Source organism: Squalius cephalus (assembly GCF_949319135.1).
Source record: "Squalius cephalus genome assembly, chromosome: 10".
Taxonomy (NCBI): Eukaryota; Metazoa; Chordata; class Actinopteri; order Cypriniformes; family Leuciscidae; genus Squalius; species Squalius cephalus.
The window spans coordinates 18,714,716-18,739,816 of record NC_137131.1 but is presented as its reverse complement, the minus strand read 5'-3'; the positions used below and the strand labels follow the sequence as shown (position 1 = coordinate 18,739,816).

General features: G+C 37.9%; 1 protein-coding gene across 1 annotated transcript in view; it reads left to right on the top strand.

Annotated features, from left to right (window-relative positions):
* The window catches only part of LOC307166021 (uncharacterized protein), a 127,401-nt gene that overhangs the window by 23,977 nt on the left and 78,323 nt on the right, over window positions 1–25,101 (top strand). The window contains exons 2-3 of the mRNA XM_079884124.1: window positions 1,717–1,838; window positions 10,301–10,348. Of these exons, the coding sequence (XP_079740250.1) occupies window positions 1,717–1,838; window positions 10,301–10,348 (170 nt within the window). The remainder of the gene's footprint in view (window positions 1–1,716; window positions 1,839–10,300; window positions 10,349–25,101) is intronic.

Sequence of the window (25,101 nt, the reverse complement as noted above, 5' to 3'; positions counted from 1 at the left end):
TGTTTTTATAACAAAACATTTGCTTTCTGTACAACTACCCTTGCATTATAGCCTACTCGATAGCATGGCTGGATCTTATAGGCATATCTTCTAATTGCATTTTTCTTGGACGTTAACATCCAGCGTCTTGCAGAACTTTGATGTATATGCCGGCGAATACTGGGCAGCCAAGCAGTCTGGGGACTGGATGAAGAAGTGTCTGCTAGTGTGACAAAAAGCAGACATCCAGACCCACACTCCTCCACGGCAGATACTGGAGGAACTTTTCTCTTCACCCACATACACCCTGCAGACAAAGCAAATAAGAAAAATGGAGGACAACATTATGAGATGCATATATATTTAGAAACATTAAGCATAATGATATCTGGAGTTAGCCTTCAGATAATGGCTCATGGGCAGTCTGGAATAGATTATTTCTTTAGAAGTACCGAGGGTTATTATTCCTATGGTTCGTAATTAATTAATTAATAAATAATTTGCACAACAAATTAAGCTGAGATAATTATTGTCCCTGCAAGCACTCAGGTGTTAATGGTTGATTAAGTCTTCATTACGGGTTAACTATTGCTTGACGTGATTGCTTGTTTTCTCCCTGTTTTGTTCGCTGTTTATGGAAGTTGAGTAATTTTCTGTTCATATTGTACCTGGGGCAGCACTTTGAGAGTATGAGCGCATTAATGACTTGACAAAAACTAATTCTGTCAATCACTGTTAGTGTGACAAAATGTCAAAGTGACAAGTAAATAAGCAGTTAGCATTAGGTGAGGCATTAAAGACAAACACCTTGATTTCTCTCTTGTCATCATCAAATAATTATCTTGTGCATGCCTAATGTTATGCAAATTTGTTATTACGCCCACAGAAATTCAGTAATGGGCATACACTCGATCTATAAATTGTTTTGCAGCATGCCATTAAGCACTAGAGGTTCTCAAGTCACATTTTTCAAGTGTCATGGTGCACTCTGGATTAAAAAAAAAAAAATTATGTTGTGCTGGCCAATATGATGCATGTCATGCACTTATAGTATATTGACACCTGGCGGTGTGGATGAAGCATTTTTGGAACAACATGAGGATAAATGATGACAATTTTCATTTTAGGGTGGACTAGGCCTATCCCTTTAACATAATGTTTTGTGGTAAAGTAATTCAAGCAGGTAAACATAAAAGCTATAATGTAAAAATACGTAAAAGTGGACGAAAATCATATGGACATATGATTTGTTTGTTATATATCAAGTCCTCAAGTATATATCTCAAAGTAAAAAAGAAAAAAAAGTATCTTATTATCAATGTCAAAAGACTCCATTTCAGTATAGTTGAGTTTAAATTAAAAATATTTATTTCTGAAAGACTTTGCACAGTTAAAGGCTGTCTTGATACAAACAATGGGCAACACAACAAAATTATGAGTTGTTCATTTAGCCTACTTCTGCATTTATAAATAAGATTAATAAAATGATTACATTAAAACAAGTAAATCTACCGCTTTGACTGTGCAACCAATAATACTTCCTCATCTAATGTAATTATATATATATATATATATATATATATAATTGGAGAAAAAACACTGAGTGCATGAGCATTATGAATCACTCAAGTGCTATGAAAACATATATTTGTCTTATCTAAATCTTTGGTGACTCTTCCTGCTAGAGCAACTCTGCTCTTATACTCCGGGTTAAAACTCTCATTCTTCTTTTGACAGATGAGTCTGAGTGCTTCATTTGCAGAGATGTGGGCCTGGTGGGTGAGGATCCACTGAGAACTTTCTGTGATTGTAAGAACCTCGTGGCTCACCACAGCTGCTTGCTCACCTGGATCAAAAAGGTACAGTCAGCATTTTAGTCATCTGTACACTACAAAACTCTGGCTGGTAACCCTTTCAAGTTGTCATTCTGGGACTGAAGCCCAATTTATACTTCTGCGTCAAACTCACGCCGTAGCTACGTCGTAGGCTGTGTGTAGCATGCGTACCCTGACGTGCACCTCTCCAAAAATTTAACAACGTGTCAATTCTACGCGGATACAAGCGCAGTGATTGGTTTACTAGAACCCCTACCTCGGGTTTCACATGCTCCCTCTGCATGTGTAATTGCGTGTCAACGCGGACAACTACGCAGAAGTATAGATGAAAACCCAACGCGTAGCCTGCAGTGTTGAGGATACGGCGTAGGTCCGACGCAGAAGTATAAATCAGCCTTGATCTGAACAAAAAGCCTCAGACTGTAGCTAACATAAAGCATGTACCTGCCTAGATGTGTTTAAATCAATAAACATCAGTCCTTTTGTTGATTCTTCACCACCCAGGCTGTTCTCCATTCCCAAGGCCATGTAACACTATGCAAAAAACATAGTTGTTTTGTTGTATCCTAACAATTTTTCTTGTTAATTAAGACTTCAGATGGCCTGGTTGGAGGAGCGTTCTGTCTTTTGTTGGGGTGTAGCTGGATGTCTTTTGTCTTGTAGCCCGAACCGTGCATGTGCCCTCCTCTGGCTCTGTGCTACATTAAGTCCTGGAGGTGGAGGTGGTAGGGGGCCTTCCTAACCCCAGCCTCCCAGGGCAGGCACAGTTTGAGTGGGCAAAGTGATAAATACACACGGCTCGTCGTACATCATCACTGTACTCCATATATCAATAGCCCACTGGAATGATTAATAACAGCCGATACTTCCTGTAGTTAGTTCTTTTTAATTAAACCATGCTTTGTGCAAGCACAAATGGATTCTAGAGCAGAGAAAAGGAAATATTTTTTAAAGATTGTTATCAACCATTAAAAGGATAGTTCACCCAAAAATGAAAATTTTGCCATTTATTCACCCTCATGTCATTCCAATTACGTATCACTGTCTTTGGAACACAGAAAAATATATTTTGAAGAAGAGCTGTTACAGATTGGTCCAGAATAACATTGGACCCTATTGACTGTTCGCAAAGACCCGCCCTCTTTAGTTACTGTTACTACGTCCAACAAGCCATGGCACTCTCATGCCACACATTATGTTCTCACACAGTTAAAAATACATTGCGGAGCAGAGAGGACACTGACAACGCGCCAACAGACAGGACAGAGCAGGTTACTTTTGATATGAAACAAAGTTTCAGCTTTCAAATTTTGGCTTTTCTTTAAGACATTTAAACAATAAATACCGTTTTGTGGCTCTTTAATATGTCATGACAGATTGCTGTAGCATCTCAGTTAAAGCTGCTTGTGAACCGATCATCTCTTCCTTCTAGTTAAGTTATGGATATCAAATAAACATTAATGACCATCAGAAGGAATGCTGTTTCAACCGCAGAAAGTCGTCAATACACAACGTTCTACTACAACTCTCCTGACTGCTTTGTTGGACAAAATGGCGGATTATGATTGGTTAGATCGGCTGTCTATCAAACTCCGGGCGAAGGGTGAATTGACTTTATTTTAATAAATAAAATTTGATTTTATCATATCAATTAGTACTGTCAATCGATTAAAAAAATAACTAATTAATCCCACATTTTTCTGCTATTAATCACACCTAACATTAAAGTTTTTAATATATTTTTATATTGAAATACTTATACATTGAATCTCCAAAATAATGTAGAAACAACATAAAGACGGTATATTTTAAATATTTGTTTAATGCCTTCTTTTTACTAAGCACTGTGAATGAAGGCCAGTATCATTGATGCCAGTACTGATGTCTCAGGTAGGTCTAACATGTTAATATACAGAAATTGAATTTAATTGAGTCACTGCATACATTATAAATTGAATATAGATTATTCCTTATTAAAGCTACAAAAGTTATTCACTCAAGAACTGTGACGGATTTTCTCTTTGTCTATTGTTCTTTGATTAACGATGACACAGACAGCATCAGGTTTATTAGGCTGCTGTCACTTTTTGAGACCTGACGCACATGACGTGGATCTGACACACATCCTACAACTCTTTACATTCATTTAACACTTTTTAACACATTTAAGATTGTGCTTATGAGGATACTCAACAGAACAAAAATTTTGACATAATTTTGTGTTTTTGACCGTTCAAGCGTGAAAGAGAACAGCACACGCCCAGTACAGATATTCATTTTTTTGCATCTTATCGCGCTTGAATGGTTAAATAGCACTTGAATGAATGATAGCGTGACCAAATTCTGTTGTGCAGCCAAAGGATGACAGAAAATAACTGCTATTTTTAACATGTTAAACTATGAAACAAAGATTTTCAGTGAATAATGACAATTTCAAAATAAAAATGTATATATCAATTTCGGTCTGTTACTCTGCCAATGAATACAACTTCGAAAGATTTGGGACATAGTGCAACATCCCCTAGTGAACATCCACTTTCATTTTATGAAAAAGAGAAGCGAGAATGTCCTGCTTAACATCTCCTAACACAGGGGTGTCCAAAGTCGCTCCTGGAGTGCCACTGTCCTGCAGAGTTTAGCTCCAACTTGCCTCAACACACCTGCCTGGAAGTTTCTAGTATGCCTAGTGAGACCTTGATTAGCTGGTTTAAATTGGTTTTAATTGGGCCTAAAGCTAACCTTTGCGGGACAGTGGCCCTCCAGGAACAGGATTGGACACTCCTCTCCTAACATCACAAAAAGAAAATCATATAGGTTTGGAACAACATGAGGGTGAGTAAATTGTCAGAATATAAGTGTCAAGAGCCAAAACTTACAAAAAAGAATGACCAACTGATCCAACTGTATTTCAAAGCAATGGTCGTAATTATCCGGACCTCCCAGCATGAAAGCGCACCGGCAAAGCAACTCAACAGCGAAACTCATTTTGACTTTGCCTGTTTCTGTTTTGCGCTGTTTAGACTATAACTACGATCTGCCAGCAGTGTGATCACTTGCCCCAACATTTAATGACAGTTAATGCTGTTTTTGTCTTCTCATGCATGATGCACTGAAAGTCCCACTAAACCCTGTTTATTCAGCAGCCTTTCCATAAACACTGGATCTCTGAATCCACCACAGACCCCACCACACTTTTCCAAAACAGCACACTGTACCAAGACGCCCACAGACATATGCACATACACATGAAAACACATACACGCATACAAACACACAGAAGCCAAGCTTATTGTTTTCCAGAACAAAATTGAAACCAGGAGATTTCCCCTGCCGTCATGCCTAAAGTATTCCAAAATAGAGAGTCCAAATCCACAGTGAGATTATAGTGATCAAAAGACGCATTTTTCAAATGTGACAAAGACTGCTGAAGGATTTGTCTTTATTTTACAGTTCACTTATTCCACTTTGGAAGTCTGATCGTGTCTTGTTTTAGTTCTCTATTTTCCTATACATCTAAAAGAGCATGTAAGTTTGAATAAGTTTATTAAGAATAAATAGATGTCCATGAATGAGAGAAATTGCATTTTATGTGACAGATTTGATGTCTTTTATTGAAATAATAATTTTGTTATGCAGGGTACCACAAATATAAATCCGTCACCAGAAGCCAGTTTGTTTGTACGTATTCATGCATATTTATATGCATTGCAATATTTACAATATGCAGTGCGTATATATTGTATGTATCTTCTGTAACGAATAATTTGCAGTTCCCTTGCATCACCTTTAAAATGTTTAAAAAAACATTTTAAATTTAATAGTGCACATATTTTGTTTATTTTATTTTATAAAACTGTTAATATCCATTATATTAAAATTTAATTTATTTGTAAACATTAACTTATTTATTATCATTAACATTCAGCATAATGAATTTCACTGGGAAAAAAAAAAAACATGAATTTTATCATTTTAATTTGGTTTTCCTTTAGCTTATGCACTCAAGCTCAATGAACTCTACAAATTTATGCAAAAGCTGATAATCATGTTATCTAGCATGATTTGAGAATGATACAAAAAGTCATCTTCTGCTTTAATGAAAGCAAGAACATCTGACAAATGAGTTTATTTGGTAAATTCTAAAAATGGCTTAAATTATATTTTAAATTTTGAATTTTGAATGTGTTCTCAGACTTTTGGACACCACTGTATAGACAAGACAATGCTTTCGCTTTGATATAATTGGTAGATGGATGTACTGTGTTTGATGATAAATTCTGCATTCTATTTTGATGATATTTTTACTCTAGCAATTATCCTGCTGCACAAGCCTTTTTTTCTGACCAAGATTGGTGGGACAGTAGACCCTGTTCTTAAAATACACACACACACACACACACACACACACACACACACACACACACACACACACACACACACACGTACACACGTACACACGTACACACACACGCACACGCACACGCACACGCACACGTACACACACGTACACACACACACACACACACACACACACACACACACACACACACACACACACACACACACACACACACACACACAATGACTCACACTGCTTTTAAATGGAAGGAGAGGAGAGAAGGAAAGGAAAGAGGAGACGTGGCGAGACAGTGTGCCTCTGACAGTGGAGCTGAAATCAGCGATCGACCTGTCACTTCTTGTCTGATTGCCATCTCCCTGAAAGAAGGTCAGGCATATACGCCTAAAGTGCCTCTTAACCACATTTTATGAAGCCAGAAAATGTAATCCAATAACCATTTGACTCGTGATTGCTTTACGCTTGGCGACTGGGAACGATACTACTCTTAAAAGCAGCTTAGGTAAAAAAGAGAAAGAAAAGAGAACAAAGGCAAATTCCAGGTCCTTATCTAATTTCAGGAAGAGCAGTTACAGTGCAACTGCAGTGGCCAAGAACCAGCCGAAGAAACAAAATGCTCATAATTCATTTTCTCTTCCTGGCTAATATATACTTCAAATACGGTCTGGCTCATAACAATGTAGTTGGGCTTATTGTCCGTGACAAGGCAGAGAAGAAGCTTTTCAGGCCAGCAATCTTTAACACTGCCCTCTTCCTCTGTTCAAGCTCAGAGAGACAAATAACATGGCACAAAAACTAATTAGCGAGCGGGAACTAGTTAAGAGAATGGCCTGAGAGTGGAAGCAGGGAGCCCGAGGCTTGATTTAAATATACGGCCAGAGTCAGTGACTGAGTGTGCCTGGGAGATCCTGCCCCCTCAAGGCACACCACTTGCTGACCTTTGACCCTCATTAGGCAGAGGGCATTCCTGGTAGGATGAGGCCCTCAGTGGTGTACAAGGGCATACGAGGAATCGGAACGACCACCTAAAACCCGCCCCGCACCAGAACCACGACCCGTCATTACTCAGAGTGCTCACCCAACGAGAAAGAGAGAGAAAGAAAGTTGCTATTGAGATACCACAGATCAAGGACAATGTCATCTATTACTGCTCCGCACAGAGCTCATGTCAAAACCACCGCAATTACTTGCCTCATATACCCACATAAATATGTTTTCCAAATTTTTTTTTTTTATGAAAGTCTGCCATCTGGTTTCAGTCTATTGCAGTTAATGGAAATGTTCTTGCATGAAAAAAAAAATAATACGCTTTCCAAATATGTAATCTAATCCATATGAAATAACCCTCAGAGTTGTGGAGTAAATGACAAGAGAAAGTAGATATGATTATGGTGTGCAGAGAGTCTTTAAAATGCTAACAACTAGCTGCATTTATACCGTTCGCATGCAGGTTGAAATTTGGCTTTAAGAAAAAAAGTGTATTCTGGCAAAAGCTGTTATAATTGGATGCAACATTAACCCTGTAAAGCCTGACATGAGATAATAGTCAGAAAAAAAAAATATTTGTTTAAACCTTTGAACAAAATATATATCAAAAAATCTTTTAAAAAAGTTTGCATGATGTGTGTCTTGTCGAGGATCATGAATTATTACATCAGGCTTTTATGGCTCATATATTGTTTAGGGAAAATAGATCTTGTACTGAAGAAGAAAAAAACAAAGAGAAAAAAAAAATATGGAATGTGGTGCAGATGTTATTTATATGGCCAAAAAGTAAGATGAAATTCTGATAGATTGTAATGTATATCAATGTGATATTTAACAGTATAGCAGACTACTTACATAAAATTCATATAAATATCAGTTGGCACTCTATCTGTGCGTTCACACCGCTGCCGGCGAGAGCGGCAAAGTGGCCGGAAGTCATTCATTTTCAATGAGAGCCGGCGGCGAGCTCCGGCGAGGGCGGCGTGGCGCGTCTTGGGCGGTGAAGAGAGTTGAAGTCAGGTCAAATTTATGGTAATAAGCTATGACGCCGTTCGGCGGCAACCAATCAGAATGTAGAAGTCCTCCGCCTGAGAGGATTCCAAAAAACGCTACTTCGTTCTATGTCAACGCATCAGAGCGTCCCCGAATCTTTCTCTGGCGTTGTTGGCAGGGCGGCGAGAGCGAATTTTGCCACTCTCGCCGGCGGCGGTGTGAACGTACAGTATATGTCTAAGATAATATTAAAATGCTTAGTTTTATGATCGAAGCTCTGTAGTTTAAAAACATTCGGTATAATGCAATATAATGATGATTGAGAGATGCACAAATAAACATTCCTCAAAAGCCTAATGTATCATATTTCATACACACATTTTAAAACATGATGTATGGATGATCAAGTAAGCCTAACTTGTTTCAGTCCAGCAAGTGTTTTATCTTGAAATATTAACAATATAAAAGTTATTCTTAAGTTTACTTTATTAAAATCAATAAAGATTTCACAGCAAAAATACACCACGACCTGAAGGTGGACACTTTTAGATATTAATTAATGATTTTAAAAGGTATTGTACTTGCTAAAAAGGTATTAATCAGAAAACAGAAGCTATATGGTAGCTTGTGTACAACAGTTTTTTCAGCAAAGTTTTGATCATGTTGATAATTGAGAGGCCTTATCAAAAAAAGATACGTTAGGCAACGTCAGAATAGAATATTTAAATATGAAAATGAAGTGTTAAATACACTGTTATTCTTCTAAAGGCATTAAATAAATTATTTTGAGATAAATGCAGAAAGATTTATGAGGCATTATTAGAAAATGTGTTATATAAATGGATGTTGCAGATTTTTGTCTGATTTATTGTCTAATTCAATAAGGTTGATGTGTAACAACGCTATTTAAGGACTTGCCTGTTTCTTGGTGTGTGCGTGTGACATATGAGTGCAGTTAAGTGGGTTCTGTGTGTGTGAAAGTAATTTTAAGTGGTTGAGTTTAGATACCATTTCTCTCTCGCTCTCCCTCCCTCTCTCATGGTTTGATAATTCCCATCATTGCAAACAGACATGCATTTCCATTCATTAGCCAAACACTCTTAGCAATCAGGCCATAGCGCCAGGGGCACCAGGCCTCTTGTAAAATCACATCGCTTAATAGCACTGTTCTATAATTATATGCCATTAACATCTATCAAAATGAGCTCCCACATGTCATGCATATAAGCTCTGGATTTAGCAACTGTGTTCCCCCACTCTCTACGTCTTTCCATTATGGAGACCAGCATCCATTGGGATAAAATAGGCTAATTGCTAATGTGTAATATTTGTACAATGGGCTCCTTAATTATTTAGATAATTAATTCTAGTTGTATCCCATTTTATCAACCAAGCAACCTCTTAATTATCATATATGGAATAGCTGAGCTATATCAGGTGCATGATACATAACATGTTGATTATGAAAAGTGGCCGTTCACCGTAGAGAAAATCTGTTGTTCCATTAGTGCTCATCTTTTTTAAATAAACATCTTAAACGGTCAGTAAAGGATTACTAAATCTATTTTACTCACTGAAAAAAAAAAAAAAACTTTGGTAATCTAAAAAAGCTGGGATGTATTCAAATAAAAAGTAAAAAAAATCAGAAAAATCAAAGGGATAGACCTCCCAAAAATTACATTCTGTCATCATTTAACGTAAACATATATATTTTTAGTCCATGCAATGGAAGTCAATGATAACCAAAACTTCTTCAAAATATCTTCTTCTGTGTTCTGCATTAAAAAGAAAGTCATGCGGGTTTGGAATGATGGAATGAGTAGAGTTTAGGTAGAAATAGCATCTCTGCACAAGCTCATACTTTATTCTTTTCTGATATTTAAAAAAAAAAAAACTTTATAGAGTGGCATACTATTTGGTTTTGCTTATTTAGATTAGATTCAGCTGTGTTGTCATTGTGTTAGAGTGTAAAACCAATTAAATACACTTGGCATCCAGTTCCAGTGCCAAATCGTAAAGAAATTATGGTAAACTACAATTTGTCAATCAGCGTTGGATGAAAACATCTGTTTAATGTTTAAATGTAAATTAGTACTGCAATGTAATATAGTGCACTAGTTTTAATTTAATAAATTACATTTTTGTGTAGGGTCTGGGACGAGAGGAGAGACTGAGGTGTAGCATTTGCAATGCTGAGGTAAGTGTATGTCTGTTTTTTGTTTTAGTATTATTTATACCCTACTATAGTATTTATTAATATTTTGAATTAACTTTAATATTTATAATGTTATTTATTTTTTATTGTTATGAGCCATTTGTTATATATATTTCTATTTAGCTTTAATTTATATTTATTTCTGTTTTAGTTTTAGTAATTTTAGTATTTCAACTTATTTTATTTCACATAGTTGGCAACATTTCTGATTTTCATTTAACTTTTAAGCTTTTCATCTAATGTTTATGTTCCAGCTTTATTTCAATGAATGAAAACCAAAACAATTGTAATAGTTTTGCTAGTAGCTTTAGTTATGAATACTGTGTGCAATCAGTTTCTCTTCCATCTAACTTTGTAAGTTTAAAATGAAGGAAACATCATTTTTGCAGTTCACCCTTGGTTACAGTGGTCTTTTTCATGTTCCATCACTCTCTGTCATGGCAAGCCTAAAATGCAGATTTGTTTGCTATTTGTTTACCTAGTATGGCGATATTGATAGTGGACAGCAGCTCTACTGTTCTTCTCAGTGTCAGGTTTCATACCTTATTTCTGAAAAGTAGTTCTGACGGAGAACAAACTCTACACTATAAACTCCTAAACCTCTAGTGTATGTCTATGATTGTGTAAGTGTGTGTGCGTGTGTAATAGGTTGATGCCCTCTTGCAGCAGATAGTATTTAACTCATTAGAAGAACATCAGCTCCTGGAACAGATAGAAGCCCAAAGGATCCAGAACACAAATACTACTAATGAGCAATCATTTCTCTCTCTCTCTCTCTCTCTCTCTCTCTCTCTCTCTCTCTCTCTCTCTCTCTCTCTCTCTCTCTCTCTCTCTCTCTCTCTCTCTCTCTCTCTCTCTCTCTCTCTCTCTCTCTCTCTCCTCTCTCTCTCTCTCTCTCTCTCTCTCTCTCTCTCTCTCTCTCTCTCTCTCTCTCTCTCTCTCTCTCTCTCTCTCTCTCTCTCCCCATGTCATTGGTTTGGTCGATGGATATAAAAGCCTGTTTTTATTACATTAATAATATGCCAAGACACCCACTGTGGGGAAAATAAACGGTCATAATATTTGGCATGGGAGACGGACAACATAATATCCAAATCCATATTCAGTCTGCGAGCTCAAATTTAGCACGCTTTCTCCCCGATGTGTTCCAATGCTAATTTCGCGTGGCCATCTTGCCCGGCGCGGCAGGAGCTCATTTGTGTGAAATGGTAGATGTTGATGTGGCATCACACAGAGGGTCAGTTCTCCGCTTTGACGTGCGGTTCAACCGCCCTACTGCGTTTAGGTGTTTGCTGTGTATTCATACAAGCGCTACATCTCGAGTTTACATATCGCCGTGCGGAGAATAAGCAGCCTGATTTGTCTTTTCTTGAGTGGAACAGTCTTCTTTTTCTCTCATTTTTACTCCAATCTCTTGGATTTTTCATTCTTTAAAATATCTTGATATCAAATCCTTTCCTTATTAAGTGCTTTTTAGGCAGTTTTTAGTGCTTTTTCCACATCTAAGCAACCACTCTCAAGGCTAACTGGCAACACCAATCCTTTCCCCCTTTCAGGCCTGTTTCATTTCATATTCCTCAATCTCTAATCTCTTTTCTGTCTTTTTGACTTTTATTGAGCAATGAGGAAACCACATTTAGATAACCTAAAGATGGCTTAAATGTGTGAGTTTCTGCTACTAACAGGACCTACTGTATTTAAAATAAGGGTAGTATTTAAAAATCCCAAACAATTTCCAAAATACCTGCCCCCCCCAAAAATAAATAAATAAACTCAATGCAGATGAAATATGAAAAGTGAATGCTGATTTTTTTTAATGTTTACTTCAGGTAGTGTGATTTATGAAAAGTATGTTTTTAAATTATTGTGATTTAAATGTAATTAACCCTTTCATTCTGCCAGGGCATAGTAATGGTGTCAATTAAACAAATATTAATTTTCTTATGTTTATTATACATTTTAATTCATAAAAAGTTATATGTTTAGAGAACATGTTTTAGGAAGAGAGAGAGAGGGATAATTTAATGTCATAATTGTGAGAAAAAAATAAAGAAAAAACAAAATAGTACATTTCTGTTAACAACATATTTGATTCATTTCATATTGGATAATGAAGGCAGGTAAAGTTGTATCAAGAATCAGTGGTATTCTTTTTGAGTCAATAGCATTTAAAAAGTCACTGTGTCTGTCTGACTGAACTGTAGTATAACATTAAAATTGATTATTCCCATATTCTCTGGCAGGATATATCAGCTGCCCTGGTTTAGTATTGAGGGCATCATCTGATTATCAAGATTTTACTGTTAAACCTCTTTATTCGGTTTGTGATTCTGCAGCATTAAAGGATGAGTGCATTAAAAGGTTACTTTTTGGTGCTTTTTATATCGGACCCAATAGGACAACCTGATCCATCCAAATATTTGATCCTGTTTCCCAGAACTGATGTAAATGTAAATTCCTGGCTAGTACATGTAGCCTGAGTGATCATATAGACTCAAGGTCTCTCCCTGGCCTTTTCTTATTTTTGTCTAGTTTTGCGCCTTGCAGCACCAAGTGGCCTCTGCAAACCTCCATAATGGCTTCCAGACTCTCCCACCTGACCATGGTAATGCAACCCAATACCGTTTAAATGGGAGTCATTTTCAGCTTTTGTTACCACAGTGAGCCTCGGGGCAACAGAGGGAAGCTGAGGACGCTGAGCAAAACAATTTAGAGGGAAGTGTAGCAGCGCTTCTGTCTCTCTTGAGTGAACACAGCTCCAGCCCGCCAATCCATGCTAGCCCATTTAAAATCCTGTTAAACTGCAACTTATCCCTACGATTCCTCACCTGCCATGCAACAACACACCTTACCAACATGCTCTTAAGAATATGTCATATGTATTCGTGTACACAGTTGCTGTTGTTTTATGGTGTGTGAAAACTGAACATACTCATGCAAAACGTTCTATAGCGGAGACTCTCCTTTGAATAAATTTGTTTGCACCTCACAGAAACCTTTCTGCATTTTTAGATTTTCACTAAAGGAATGGTTCAGCCCAAAATAAAAATTCCGTCATCATTTATTCTCCCTCATGTTGTCCCAAACTCATTCGATGTGTGTTTTTATGCGGAACACAAAATACCGTAATTTGTTTAGAAAAAAATCAATGGGACCCAAAATTTAATGACTTTAAAATCAAATCAAAACATTCATAAATGCACGCATACAAAGACTTCATCAGATATTCCATAAAACATAAAATGTCAAAGTTCACTTGTTGACCAAACGTCATGATGTTTTAGTTTTGTGTTACCATGTTTGATGTAGTCTGTGTATGTGTGCATTGATAAATATTTGATTTGGTCATATGGATTCATTTCATGCCACCTTTATGTCCATTTTGTTGCTTAAAATTTTTGGGTACCATTGACTCTCATAATGTGGACAAAAACACTTAATTTGTGTTACACTGAAAAAAAAAGAAAGTGACATGAGTTCGGAACAACATGATAATGGGTTTAAAGTAGAGATGTACAGATTGTCTTGGCCGATTTCAATTTTTTTATTAAGTGTGACCTGCCAATACTGATTTTTGCAGATTCAGATTTTCTTTCAAAGAACTATAATTGACAGCATATACAAAAAAAAAGTATACTTTTCAATGCAAAAGTTTATTTTCATAAAATAAAATAAAATAATTTCTACTTTGACTAGTAGAAAGACAGTTATAAAATTGTGTCAAATTAAATACAGATTAATGTTAAAAAATTTGTTTCAGGAACTCTTTTGTTCTTTTATTAACATGACTGCTGTCACTTTAAGGGTTTATGCATGGATCCAATAGAGTGGTGCAGGTATGACATCACTTTGTAGGCCAAAAGGCATAAACAAGTTAGCATTTTAGCACTTCCGGCATCATCCCAAAGTCAGTGGGTTTTTGGTTAAATGGCTGTGATGAACACAATCTCAACATGATGACACTTTCACATTTTATTCTACGACATAAAGTACATCAGTATTACCCTTTTTTGAAGCTGGTACATGCGGTTTGCTAACAAGTGGCTAAATGGGACTAGAGGCAGTCAGGGAGTTTAAACGCATAACAGGTAAGCTCAGTCCGCTTTTACAGCCTGTTTATGCACTCGCGCTCTTATAAACTATACTAACTTTCAAACAGCCTGTTTATGCTTATACTCGCGCTCTTATAAACTATACTAACTTTCAAACTTTCTGGTAAAATGTTTTTTAGATAAAAACTGAAAGAGTTGTCGGAAGCTTGGTGATGGTGACGATGAATTTGTGGGACCTTGGTGTAGTCCGTTTATAGCCTACCTTTAGCTTTTTATTTCTGGCGACTGCATTTAGGCTTCAAAATGTATAACATTTGTGTTTATCTGTGAAAATTATCTTGATGGGCAAAACTTGTAAGTATCATAAACTTTTGTTGATCACGCACTTTTTTTTTATTTTGCGATAATCCAAAAGCCTATGGAAAAAATCCTATTGGGTTTTTGTTGAGGGAACCAGTGTAATGCTAACTGCCGGTTGGCCTACAACATAAGTCATACCAGGCTGCACCACTCTATATACTGTACAGATTCAAAACGTGCGTTATCTTTCTAAATTAATTAGGTTCCAAAACTGACTGTTAAACTGAACACTCGCCAAGATGGACATTTTGACATAATTTTGTGTGAATTTGACCGTTTAAGTGCAGTAAGCCACTCATTTTGATGCTTGCTACTCAAACTGCTTGAGACTGAGAGGCGGCTTGTGCGCTCCACTTATATCAGTGGTGCGCACGCTTTTGGTGTGAGCACGAAACCTGCAGGAGTTAGTAAAATTATGCGTAATAAAAGCACTATTTAACTGGAGCGAATGAGACGAGTGAGTGAGGTAAGATGGTTGTGGGTCACTCAAGAGAGGGAGACTGACGTTATCGCCCGTGTCCCGCTGGCAACAAAAAGGACCGGCTCGGAATCGGAATCGGAAAGACGTGAGTCTGACCAGCTTGTCACCATCCGGGGCGATCATGTGGATAATCAGCCAATTCCGGTCCCTGGCCGGTCAATTAGTGCATCTGTAGTTTAAAGATATGTTTATTAATACTTTTTTTAACACTGTCACACCAAGTTGGAACTGGCCCCCAACTGAGCCTGGCTTCTCCCAAGGTTTTTTTCTCCATTCTGTCACCTGATGGAGTTTAGGTTCCTTGCCACTGTCGCCTCTGGCTTGCTTAGTTAGGGACACTTAATATTCAACAATATTATTGATCTGACTGTACTGACGCCGCTGTATGAGAACTGAACTGAGCTGGACGATGAAATATTTTTTTTGCAGAACTGCTTTATAGATTAACTAATTTAACAATTGACTTCAGACTCAGACTTCAGCTGAACAGTGAACTCTATTTTCTTTTTAGAGCTGCTTTACAGCCAAATTTAACTCTGTTTGCATCATTGAATCGTTATTTTTCAGTTTATAAAACTGCTTTGAAACAATCTGTATTATTTAAAGCACTATAAAAATAAAGGTGACTAGACTTTTTTTCCACATTGAAACAGGTTGGACCCCACATGATATTTCATTGTTGTACTATACTTTTGGGGACATCAGGTTGCTACAATGCAGGAAAAAAACCTGACCCACATACTAAAACAAAACAAAAATACACTCAAAAATACATCCCTCATTTTGTGTCCAGTTTGGGGTAATGTCATCAAATATTAATAATGCCAGTCAGTGTGTTAAAAATCATGGTGGGCTGACATTCAGTAGCTCTGTGACAGACATTGTCTGTGCAGAGGAGACAGCTTCCTTCTCACTCACTGATGGAGTTTCAGCGGCGCCCGCTCTCAGATCACTTAATGCATCAGTCTAATAACCTTTTAATGTCTGTATTATGGCGGTCATTTAATATTTGCTCTCGGAAAGATGCGCATGTAGATCAGCAATGACTGTAATGATGATAATGATAATCATATGCTCATAAGCCGCTATCCTAAAGCATTGCATTACTGTGCTCACCGGTGGTTAAAATGAAGAGCTTTTAGCCATTATGGCTATAGAAAAAATAACCGCTTGCAATTCTGCTAATGTAATTTCTTCATTGCATGCATGTGCAATTTAATTTCACTGCATTTTGTTGACACTGCTTTTTCTTATATCCCCCCCCCCCCCACCACCACCTTGTCTTTTTCCATCTTAGCAAGTGGGTCTAAAATGTGGGCCATTTGCATGAGTTATGCTAATTTGTTAGGGCAACGAATGCATTAATTTCATTAGCAAATGGCCTCAAAGCAATAATTACCAGAGTAGGTGTGTCACAAGCAATCATGTTAAAATTTGCCAGTTAATTATTAAGATTTTGTTCGGAGAGACCTAGATTTGACATGAGTAGCCGAAGGAGAGACGGGGAGAGGGAGAGAAAGAAGGAGGAAAGAAAGTTAATGTTCTCCAGCAGCTAAGGTAAGGTGTGTGTTGTTGTGTTGAAGGGAGGAGGGAGTTGGCAGGAGGAAGAATGGTGGGTTTGGGTTGGTTTGCATGTTGACAGCTTACATTCTGGACTAATTACCGCAAATAGCACTGGGCTAGCTGGTACTCAGAGAATCCAGAGGGGTGTAATTATAAGAGAAAGGAGGGCAGGGGCTACTGAAGCGGTCTCTGCTCCCATTGATTGGAGTCCATTCGAGGAGGAGGGGAAACGCTTCTCCTTAGCTGTCATAGACTTGCACTTTGGCCAGACTGTGGAAAACATTTTGATTCTTGGGTTTTTAGACAGACAGCAGTGGTTGGTTTTTAGGTCTTCTTTAAGTTTATCTGCATGTATTTACAGCAAGAAGAAAAGGGGAAAAGTAGAATTAGTTTTCAAAGTCTTCAAATTATACATTCATTTTAAATAATAATAGATTTAATTGTTATTTCAAACATTTAAAACTTAACAGGTAATCGTGGATTATAAAGTACAAATAGGAAATAGTCACATTGTGACTTTGAGATATAAAGTCACAATTGTGAGAAATAAAGTTGCAAGATAAAACCTTGAGAAATAGTCACCATTATATATATATATTTAATTTTTTTATATATATAAGTTTTCTTACATACATTTATGCTTAATTTAGAAAGATTAGAAAATGATTTATAATTTGCTCAAGATATATTCTCTAAAGACAAGCCTTAATTTCACAAGCAACCATTTTTTTTATTTTATTTTTAATGACGTTTAGGTTTAATTGATTGATTTATTACTGATTTAAATACTGATTAAGAAAGCGTTTTCTAGTGTTATTGTATTATTTTATATATCAAATGATAATGAAGTCACTTATCAAGTGTCAGCTGTTTGATTATCATTTTAGCAACTTTATAATATTCACTGTCAGCCTGATACTCGCGCTTTTGATGTTCCTCAGGACTGTGTCTTAATCATCTTGGCAGCTGTTTTTGAATAGGTTGAATACCTACGAGGTTGGCACCTAAACTCATCCTCTTCAACTCAAGGCATAAATCTCCTGGTCTTCCTCTAAAACTTTCTTTAGGGTTAATTCCTCTAGTTCTTATCCACTGACACCCTTAAAAACTTTTCCCTCCCTCTGTCTCTCAAGTGTCTCCTTAAAAGTGAGCACGCTTTTCTCTCGTCTCCACCACTTTGGGGGAAAAAAAAAATGCTAATCATTACTTCAATTCAGATGAAAAGAAGCTTATCCTGTGATGTGGATGAGACCAGTAGCTGCTTGCCTCGTCATTTAGCTAAAAGCAGTGTGTGATGTTTGTACAATGATTCTGTCCAATCCATCCATACACTTCTCTTCCAATATGATGACTGATGAGAGGATATGTCATGCGCTGAACTTCAGACATTCTTAGCAAGAGGACTTCTTGCTATACTGTCTGTTTTTGTTTTATTAGCTGTGTTCTAATATTTAGTGAACTCAGTCTAGTGAAATGAGCACACTCAAATACACTACAGTTCAAAAGTTTTTATGCTTTTCTTTATGCAAAAGTCTCATACTGTCCCAGGCGCAATTTATTGGTTAAAATAATAATAATAATAATAAAAACATAATTAAAAAAAATATATGATTACAATTTATATATATATATATATATATATATATATATATATATATATATATATATATATATATATATATATAATTTATTTTTTATTTTTTATATATATATATTTTGCAATGTAATGACAAAGATCAGTAGCCATTACTCCAGTCTTCATTGTCACATGATCATTCAGAAATCAATCTAATATGCTGATTTGGTGTTCACGTAACAATTCTTATTATTGTCAATGTTGAAGACTGTTGTGCTGCTTAAATTTTTATTCAGAATTCTTTGATTAATAGAAAGTTTAAAAGAACAGCATTTATTTGAGATTTTTTTTATACAATTATAAATGTTTTTACTATAATTTTTGATGAAGTTAATGCTTCCTTGCTGAAGAGTATTATTTTTTCAATAAATAAATTAATCTTACTGACCCATTTTTTAGAAAAATAGTTAATATTTGTTTGTTGAAATATTTTTATCGATATTTTTTGGCAATGAATGAAATTTATATTTGTCGCAGTGCATTATGGGATTGTCTTCTCTTTAAGCATACATGTGATGCTGCCATTGAATTTAGCAACAAAAGAGGTAGTATAATTGAGATGCTTACGTTTGAAAACATAAAGAGTAACTATAAAACTGAGCAATTGTGTTTAAATCCTACATGGTTGTGAAATCAAAAGAGAACTAAAGTGCAAGAAGAAAGCAAAAGAATGTAATTTATTTCCATTTAAGTACATTGCACTGGCTAATTAAGCAGTCTGATGCAATTTGTATTGCTAATACCTGACTGGAGAAGGTCATGAGGTTGCTGGTGGAATTTGAGCCTAACGAAGCTACTGGACTGAATGAATAAGTTGGGATAGTTGATTTACTTTGCGTCAGCACTGCAGCCAACCATTGTTCCTGACTGCAGTGTGCATGGGATTTGCTAGTTTAACTCCTCTTATTTAACCTCTGTGCCCCTCTTCCTCCATCTCTCCACTCCTCCCCACCTCAGGCTGAACTCATTTGGGTTCCTGCATGGGAAGGTCCTGGGGCGGATTCAATCAGCCGCAGCCTTAATTGGCTCTCAGGCATTCAAATTGAAACCGATGGAGAACTAATAACAATTGCCCTACTGGTTTGTAGCTGTAGAAACCGAGGGAAAATTAGTTGTGGTGCCAGAGCGGTGCACTTTTTAATTGCAGGCAGGATTTTGGTGGGTTTGGTTGAGAGAACCATTAAACACACACACACACACACACACACACACACACACACACACACACACACACACACACACACACACACACACACACACACACACACACACACACACACACACACACACACACACACACACACACACACACACACACACACACACACACACACACACACACACACACACACACGCACACACACCCCAAGGGCTCTTCTTTGTTTCCCCGACCTCAGAGTGATTTTGTAACATGACTGTGACTGGAATTTCTAGTGGCCATATGAGTGTGTGTGTGTGTGTGTGTGTGTGTGTTTTTGTGCGTGCTGCCCCCCGGTCCATTCCACCATGTCATCACCTTCCACCTCTCAGTCATGTAGACAAATGAAAACACACACTCACGAAAACACACAGGTGTTCGGTGGGGCCTTCTCTCAGTTTTAACAGACAGTTCAGGCATGTCCTGCACTCTGAGCTGCTGCTAATGTTTACTGAAAAGCAGTTCATCGCGGCCATTATTGCCCTGCGTGTTTTGACAACTGCAGATGAAAGGGTGGTGTAGGCATGATGGTGAGAGGAAGACAAGGCCTTCACAAGCAAAGCACTTTTACTAAATGCTGTTGGTGACCTCTTGATCTGTCTAGAAAGCTGCACTAGCAGATGGTAAGGCTCACAGGATGTTTCTCAAGTCAACATTTAATTTTGTACAAATAGTAGTGAAATAATCATTCAAAATATAACATTTACTTCTCAAATGACACAAAATGATATATTGTACTATATGTAATGTCATATGTGCACTGCATGAAGTAACAAAGCTGATTTAAGCAGTGCTTTTAACATTTTAAAAGGGTTATCTGTGCATTTGGCACCAAAAAAAAAAAACGCAATAATGTTGTCTAATTTTATCATGTCTGTTCCACACAAACAGTGTGCACAAGTTCAAGTTTCATTCCTCTCTTCTTAATTCTCTCTCAGCAGGAGTATGTGCCCTTTATAGCTGTAACCATACCTGACAGATCAGAGGCAGGGACCTGAAGTGTGTGTGTGTCTATGTTTGTGTTTGTGTGTGTATGAGTGTATTTTTATACAAGTTGTGTGAATGTATGTGCCCAGCCAGTGTCTGTCACTACAGTGTTGCTGGTGCAGATGAATTGTGGCACTCCCGGTCCTCATACACTAGGGTCATTACACATGTGCAACTCTAGTAATAATAATAATACTAATAATAATACTAATACTAATAATACAACTTAGCAGGGTTTGAGAAAGAGCATTTTTAACTGGTCAGTTATATGAGTATAATTTTTTTTTAAAAACATTATACAGACTGCCTTTATAGAAGTATCCATCTAACTAACATTATGTTCTGACATCATTATTACAATAAGAAATTCAGTTGATGGTCTGTGCGCTTTTTGTGTTTTGGTACTTGTCCTTCTCTGTGTGTTTTGAACAAACCGATGTCTTCTAAAAATACAAAATGGCACAAACCACAAAATTAGTTCAGTCATAAAAACAGAGGTTCATGGTCACAGCTGTGTGGGGCTCTGCATATAAACGCTCTGCTTGTTGAAATGTAGACCATGTACTGTAATTGGTAGGCATTCACATGTGCTAAGAGTGGACATTGACTAAACCATGTCTAGAAGCCACAGCTTTGGTGTTTGGGTGGAGATCGGTAGTCCATTGGCCCATCACTGTTGCTTTTTGTTCAGCCCATCTGTGTTTTTGGGAATCCTGAAAAAGGTTTTGATCAACTTTGAACTGTTTTAAAATGTGATTTATTCCTGTGATGGCAAAGTTACATTTTCAGCAACCATTAGTCCTCAGTATCGCATGATCATTCAAAAATCATTCTAATATGCTGATTTGGTGCTCAAATAAATAAATAAAATAATACAAAATATTTATTATTTTACTATTAGTACAGCATTTATTTTAAATAGATTATTTGTAACTTTAGAAATATTTTTTACTGTCACTTTTTCTTCAATTTAATTTGTCCTTGCTGAATGAAACTTATTATTATTATTATTATTATTATTATTAATAAAAACATCTGCCAAACACATAATATCAGACAATATTAGACAGCAATTTACAATCAGTTGTGTTTCTTGGAAGCTGACAGGAAATTTGTAAATTTGTGTTTTGTAACATTCCTTTCTTCTTGTTGCTCATCAAATATTTCTCAACTTCATCTTACCCCCTCTCACATGGTTCCAGGCTTTGTGGTGAAGTGAAGATTACATTTTTGCTACTGTGGTAACATGCCCCTTAATTAAAGGCAGAACTGATACATATGCATTGATATTGCATATTACACTGGCAGATAAGGAGTTTATTTGATAAACTACAAATAAAGCATCCATTCACATCGAAACAGCCTAGGCTACATGATAAACGGCACTAAAAGTCTTATGAATTATTCTGAATTCGCAGCAATCAGGTTTTAAAGTGGCAGTAAATCCAGTCTAAATAGGTTCATTCATTATTCTCTTTGGTGTGGCTGGGATACTTAAAGAGTGTTATGTCTGGATTGTCCCACACTCTGCTGTGTTCTAGCGGACGGTGTTCTGGCTTGACCTGATATACGGTGCAACTCGAATTACGGAGACGGAAATGTCGTCGTCATCTTGTTAGTATTCTGATGTAAGCCTGGGGCACGGGTGTCAGATGCTCTCAAAATTTACAGCTCAATTTGGAAACCACAGATACAGCTGAGCATGGCTTTGGGGTGACTTATAATGAAAATACCAATCCACATTAGCTCCACTTGCCACAAGCAAAATGTTAATATCAGAGCAGAAAAAAAGTGAGAGAGGGAGATAGAGAGAGATTGAACAAAGAGACATCAGAAAGAAATGAAAGTTTGGTGTCCATGAATGTCTTCCAATGTTACTGGCAACTTTGAAGCTGGCTGAAGGTCTTTCCTGGTTGTTGGACAGAAATTTGAAACATTCATTGCTTGCTGAATTGTTGGTGGATTAGCAAGGTCTGGGAACAGGCTTTTGCATTTGTGTCAAATCAATATTGTGTTTACATTTTGTATTTTATGAATGCACAGAATGCACACTATGTGATCTATTTCATTAAGTTTACATTTATGCCTTCTGGCACCAACTAAATTAAAGACTTTTTGTTCCATCCTGATTTTCCACTGGGCCTTTAATGTCATACTTATTTCAGAAGGATATTGCCAGTGATTCTTACAAATAATAAAGGGAAATTAATGTATTACTGTCTGAGCACAATGAAAACATATTTATCCTCAATCTCCATGTGAATTGCCCTAGCTCAAATAGTCTTCGATTGAATACCGCAAACATATTTGCATAAGCTTTGAATTTAGAGTCCTCCTCAGGCTCCGAGAATTGTGTCAAATCCTCTCTCTCTATTGTCATCGTTTGATCGTGGTGAAGTGGTACTGCTGATGTATATGATTATCTTAACTAAGACCAACAAATGAACAGAAATTGGGAACAGGCACACCTTTTTTCTCTTATTACTCGATTGTCTTGCATGACTTATCAGTGGTTTTAGGGGCTCATAGTACTTCAATAACAGAAATAAAACGTATTCTTTATTTTATAACATACAAATATATATACTGTATACACTGTAAAAAGTGAATGTGCTGTTGTTAACTTAACAAGCTTTGTCTGTCTGACCTGACATTTAAAAATTGGTTTCAGGTGAATTTAGTCATATTAAATACTATATTTGACTTGAATGACATGCATTATTTAGGTTATGTGAAAAAACAGTTGTAACGGTGGTATTTGCCACATTTTTTGCTCTAGTGACTGTTTTTTTTCAGGGTAGGTTTATTTTTGAGAATCATTTTCTATCCGCTCGTTAAGTTGTGCTGTAAACAATACTATTTTGTTTCAAGTTAGCATATTATCACAATGGCTGTTAATGAACACTATTTATTCACATTACACATTTAAGGTAAGTGTCATAACCAAGGAGGGACAGGCAGAACAGTCCATGGGGAGTGGATGGAGGGAGGGAGGTGCTAGGGTGGAGACGATGGATAGAGGAGACAGCTGAAGACCCCGAGCATGGCCAGGATGAAGGCCCACTGTGGAACCGATAGTAGGAGGAGCCAGGGTGGAGGCGATGGATAGAGGAGACAGCTGAAGACCCCAAGCATGGCCAGGATGAAGGCCCACTGTGGAACCGATAGTAGGAGGAGCCAGGGTGGAGGCGATGGATAGAGGAGACAGCTGAAGACCCCAAGCATGGCCAGGATGAAGGCCCACTGTGGAACTGATAATAGGAGGAGTCAGGGTGGAGATGATGGATAGAGGAGACAGCTGAAGACTCCGAGCACAGCCAGGACGAAGGCCCACGGCGAAACCGATAGTGGGTGGAGCCAGGGTGGAGTCATTTGTCCGACCACCAGTGGTGGATCCAGGAGAGTCGGAGACCCAGGCGGAGCCGAGAAGACCGGGGACACCGTAGGTCCTGCTGGCCAAGGCGGAGCCGTGGTGACGAGCGGCTGAGATTATTAACCAGGGTGTCGGAGGACTGAGGCCAAGGACCAAGGCTAAGCTGGGGGAAAAGAGGAGTTTAAAGAGGGTGGGTGACCTCCGGACCTTCAGTGCAGCTGAAGGCCTGGTAGTCCGTGACGCAGGCAGAGCGACGATTGACCAAGGTGGAGCCCAGTGTAGCTGTAAGGACGTTGGTCCCAGGTAGAGCCGAGGCAGGGAGGAGCTAAGGCGGAGCCGAGCCGATGTGGAGTGACAAGCTCGGTAGTCTGAGGTTGAGACGGGATCCACATGCCTAGGCGGAACTGGAGATTGGAAGGCCTGAAGCAGATCTGTGCGTGTAAATAACAGAGGAGAAGATGAGGGACTGAATGGAGCCAGCGAAGGTGAGGCTGAGGAATCTGGGGTTTAGTTAGAGGAGGCGGAAGAGGGAAGCTGGGTTGGACCATCACAGATGAAGGAGATTTGGAGCTGGGCGGGACCAGCAGATACCCAGGAGACTTGGAGCTGGGCAGGACCAGATGAGAGACTTTGGGGAATGTCCTCTTTTAAGTTCTCAAAAAACTTTACAGAGGCCAGACTCAGCTCACTCTCAGCGGAGGGAGTATGGGCAGGTCTCCAATCCATTCTTTCAAACTCCACGACGACACCCACTGGTGTGGACAATGTTGCCTGCTCACGCATCTGGTCAGACATACTGTTAGGCTCAGGCTCAGGCTCTGGGGCAATCTTGTGCTCAGGCTCTGGGGCGATCTTGTGGTCAAGTGTCAGCTCTGGCACTGGCATTGAGGAGGTCTCAGGCTCTGTGCCTGTAGTGGGCTCTGGCAGAATGTCCATGATTGGCATGTTGGATGGCTGACTGGGCTCTAGGTCCGGAGTGGGGCTGTAGAGGACATCTTCATCTGCAGTGCAGATGGTGTGGGGCAGTGGTTCTAAAGCAAAGTAATACCGCAGTATTATCAGCAAAGGATTAATTGATTTCTAAC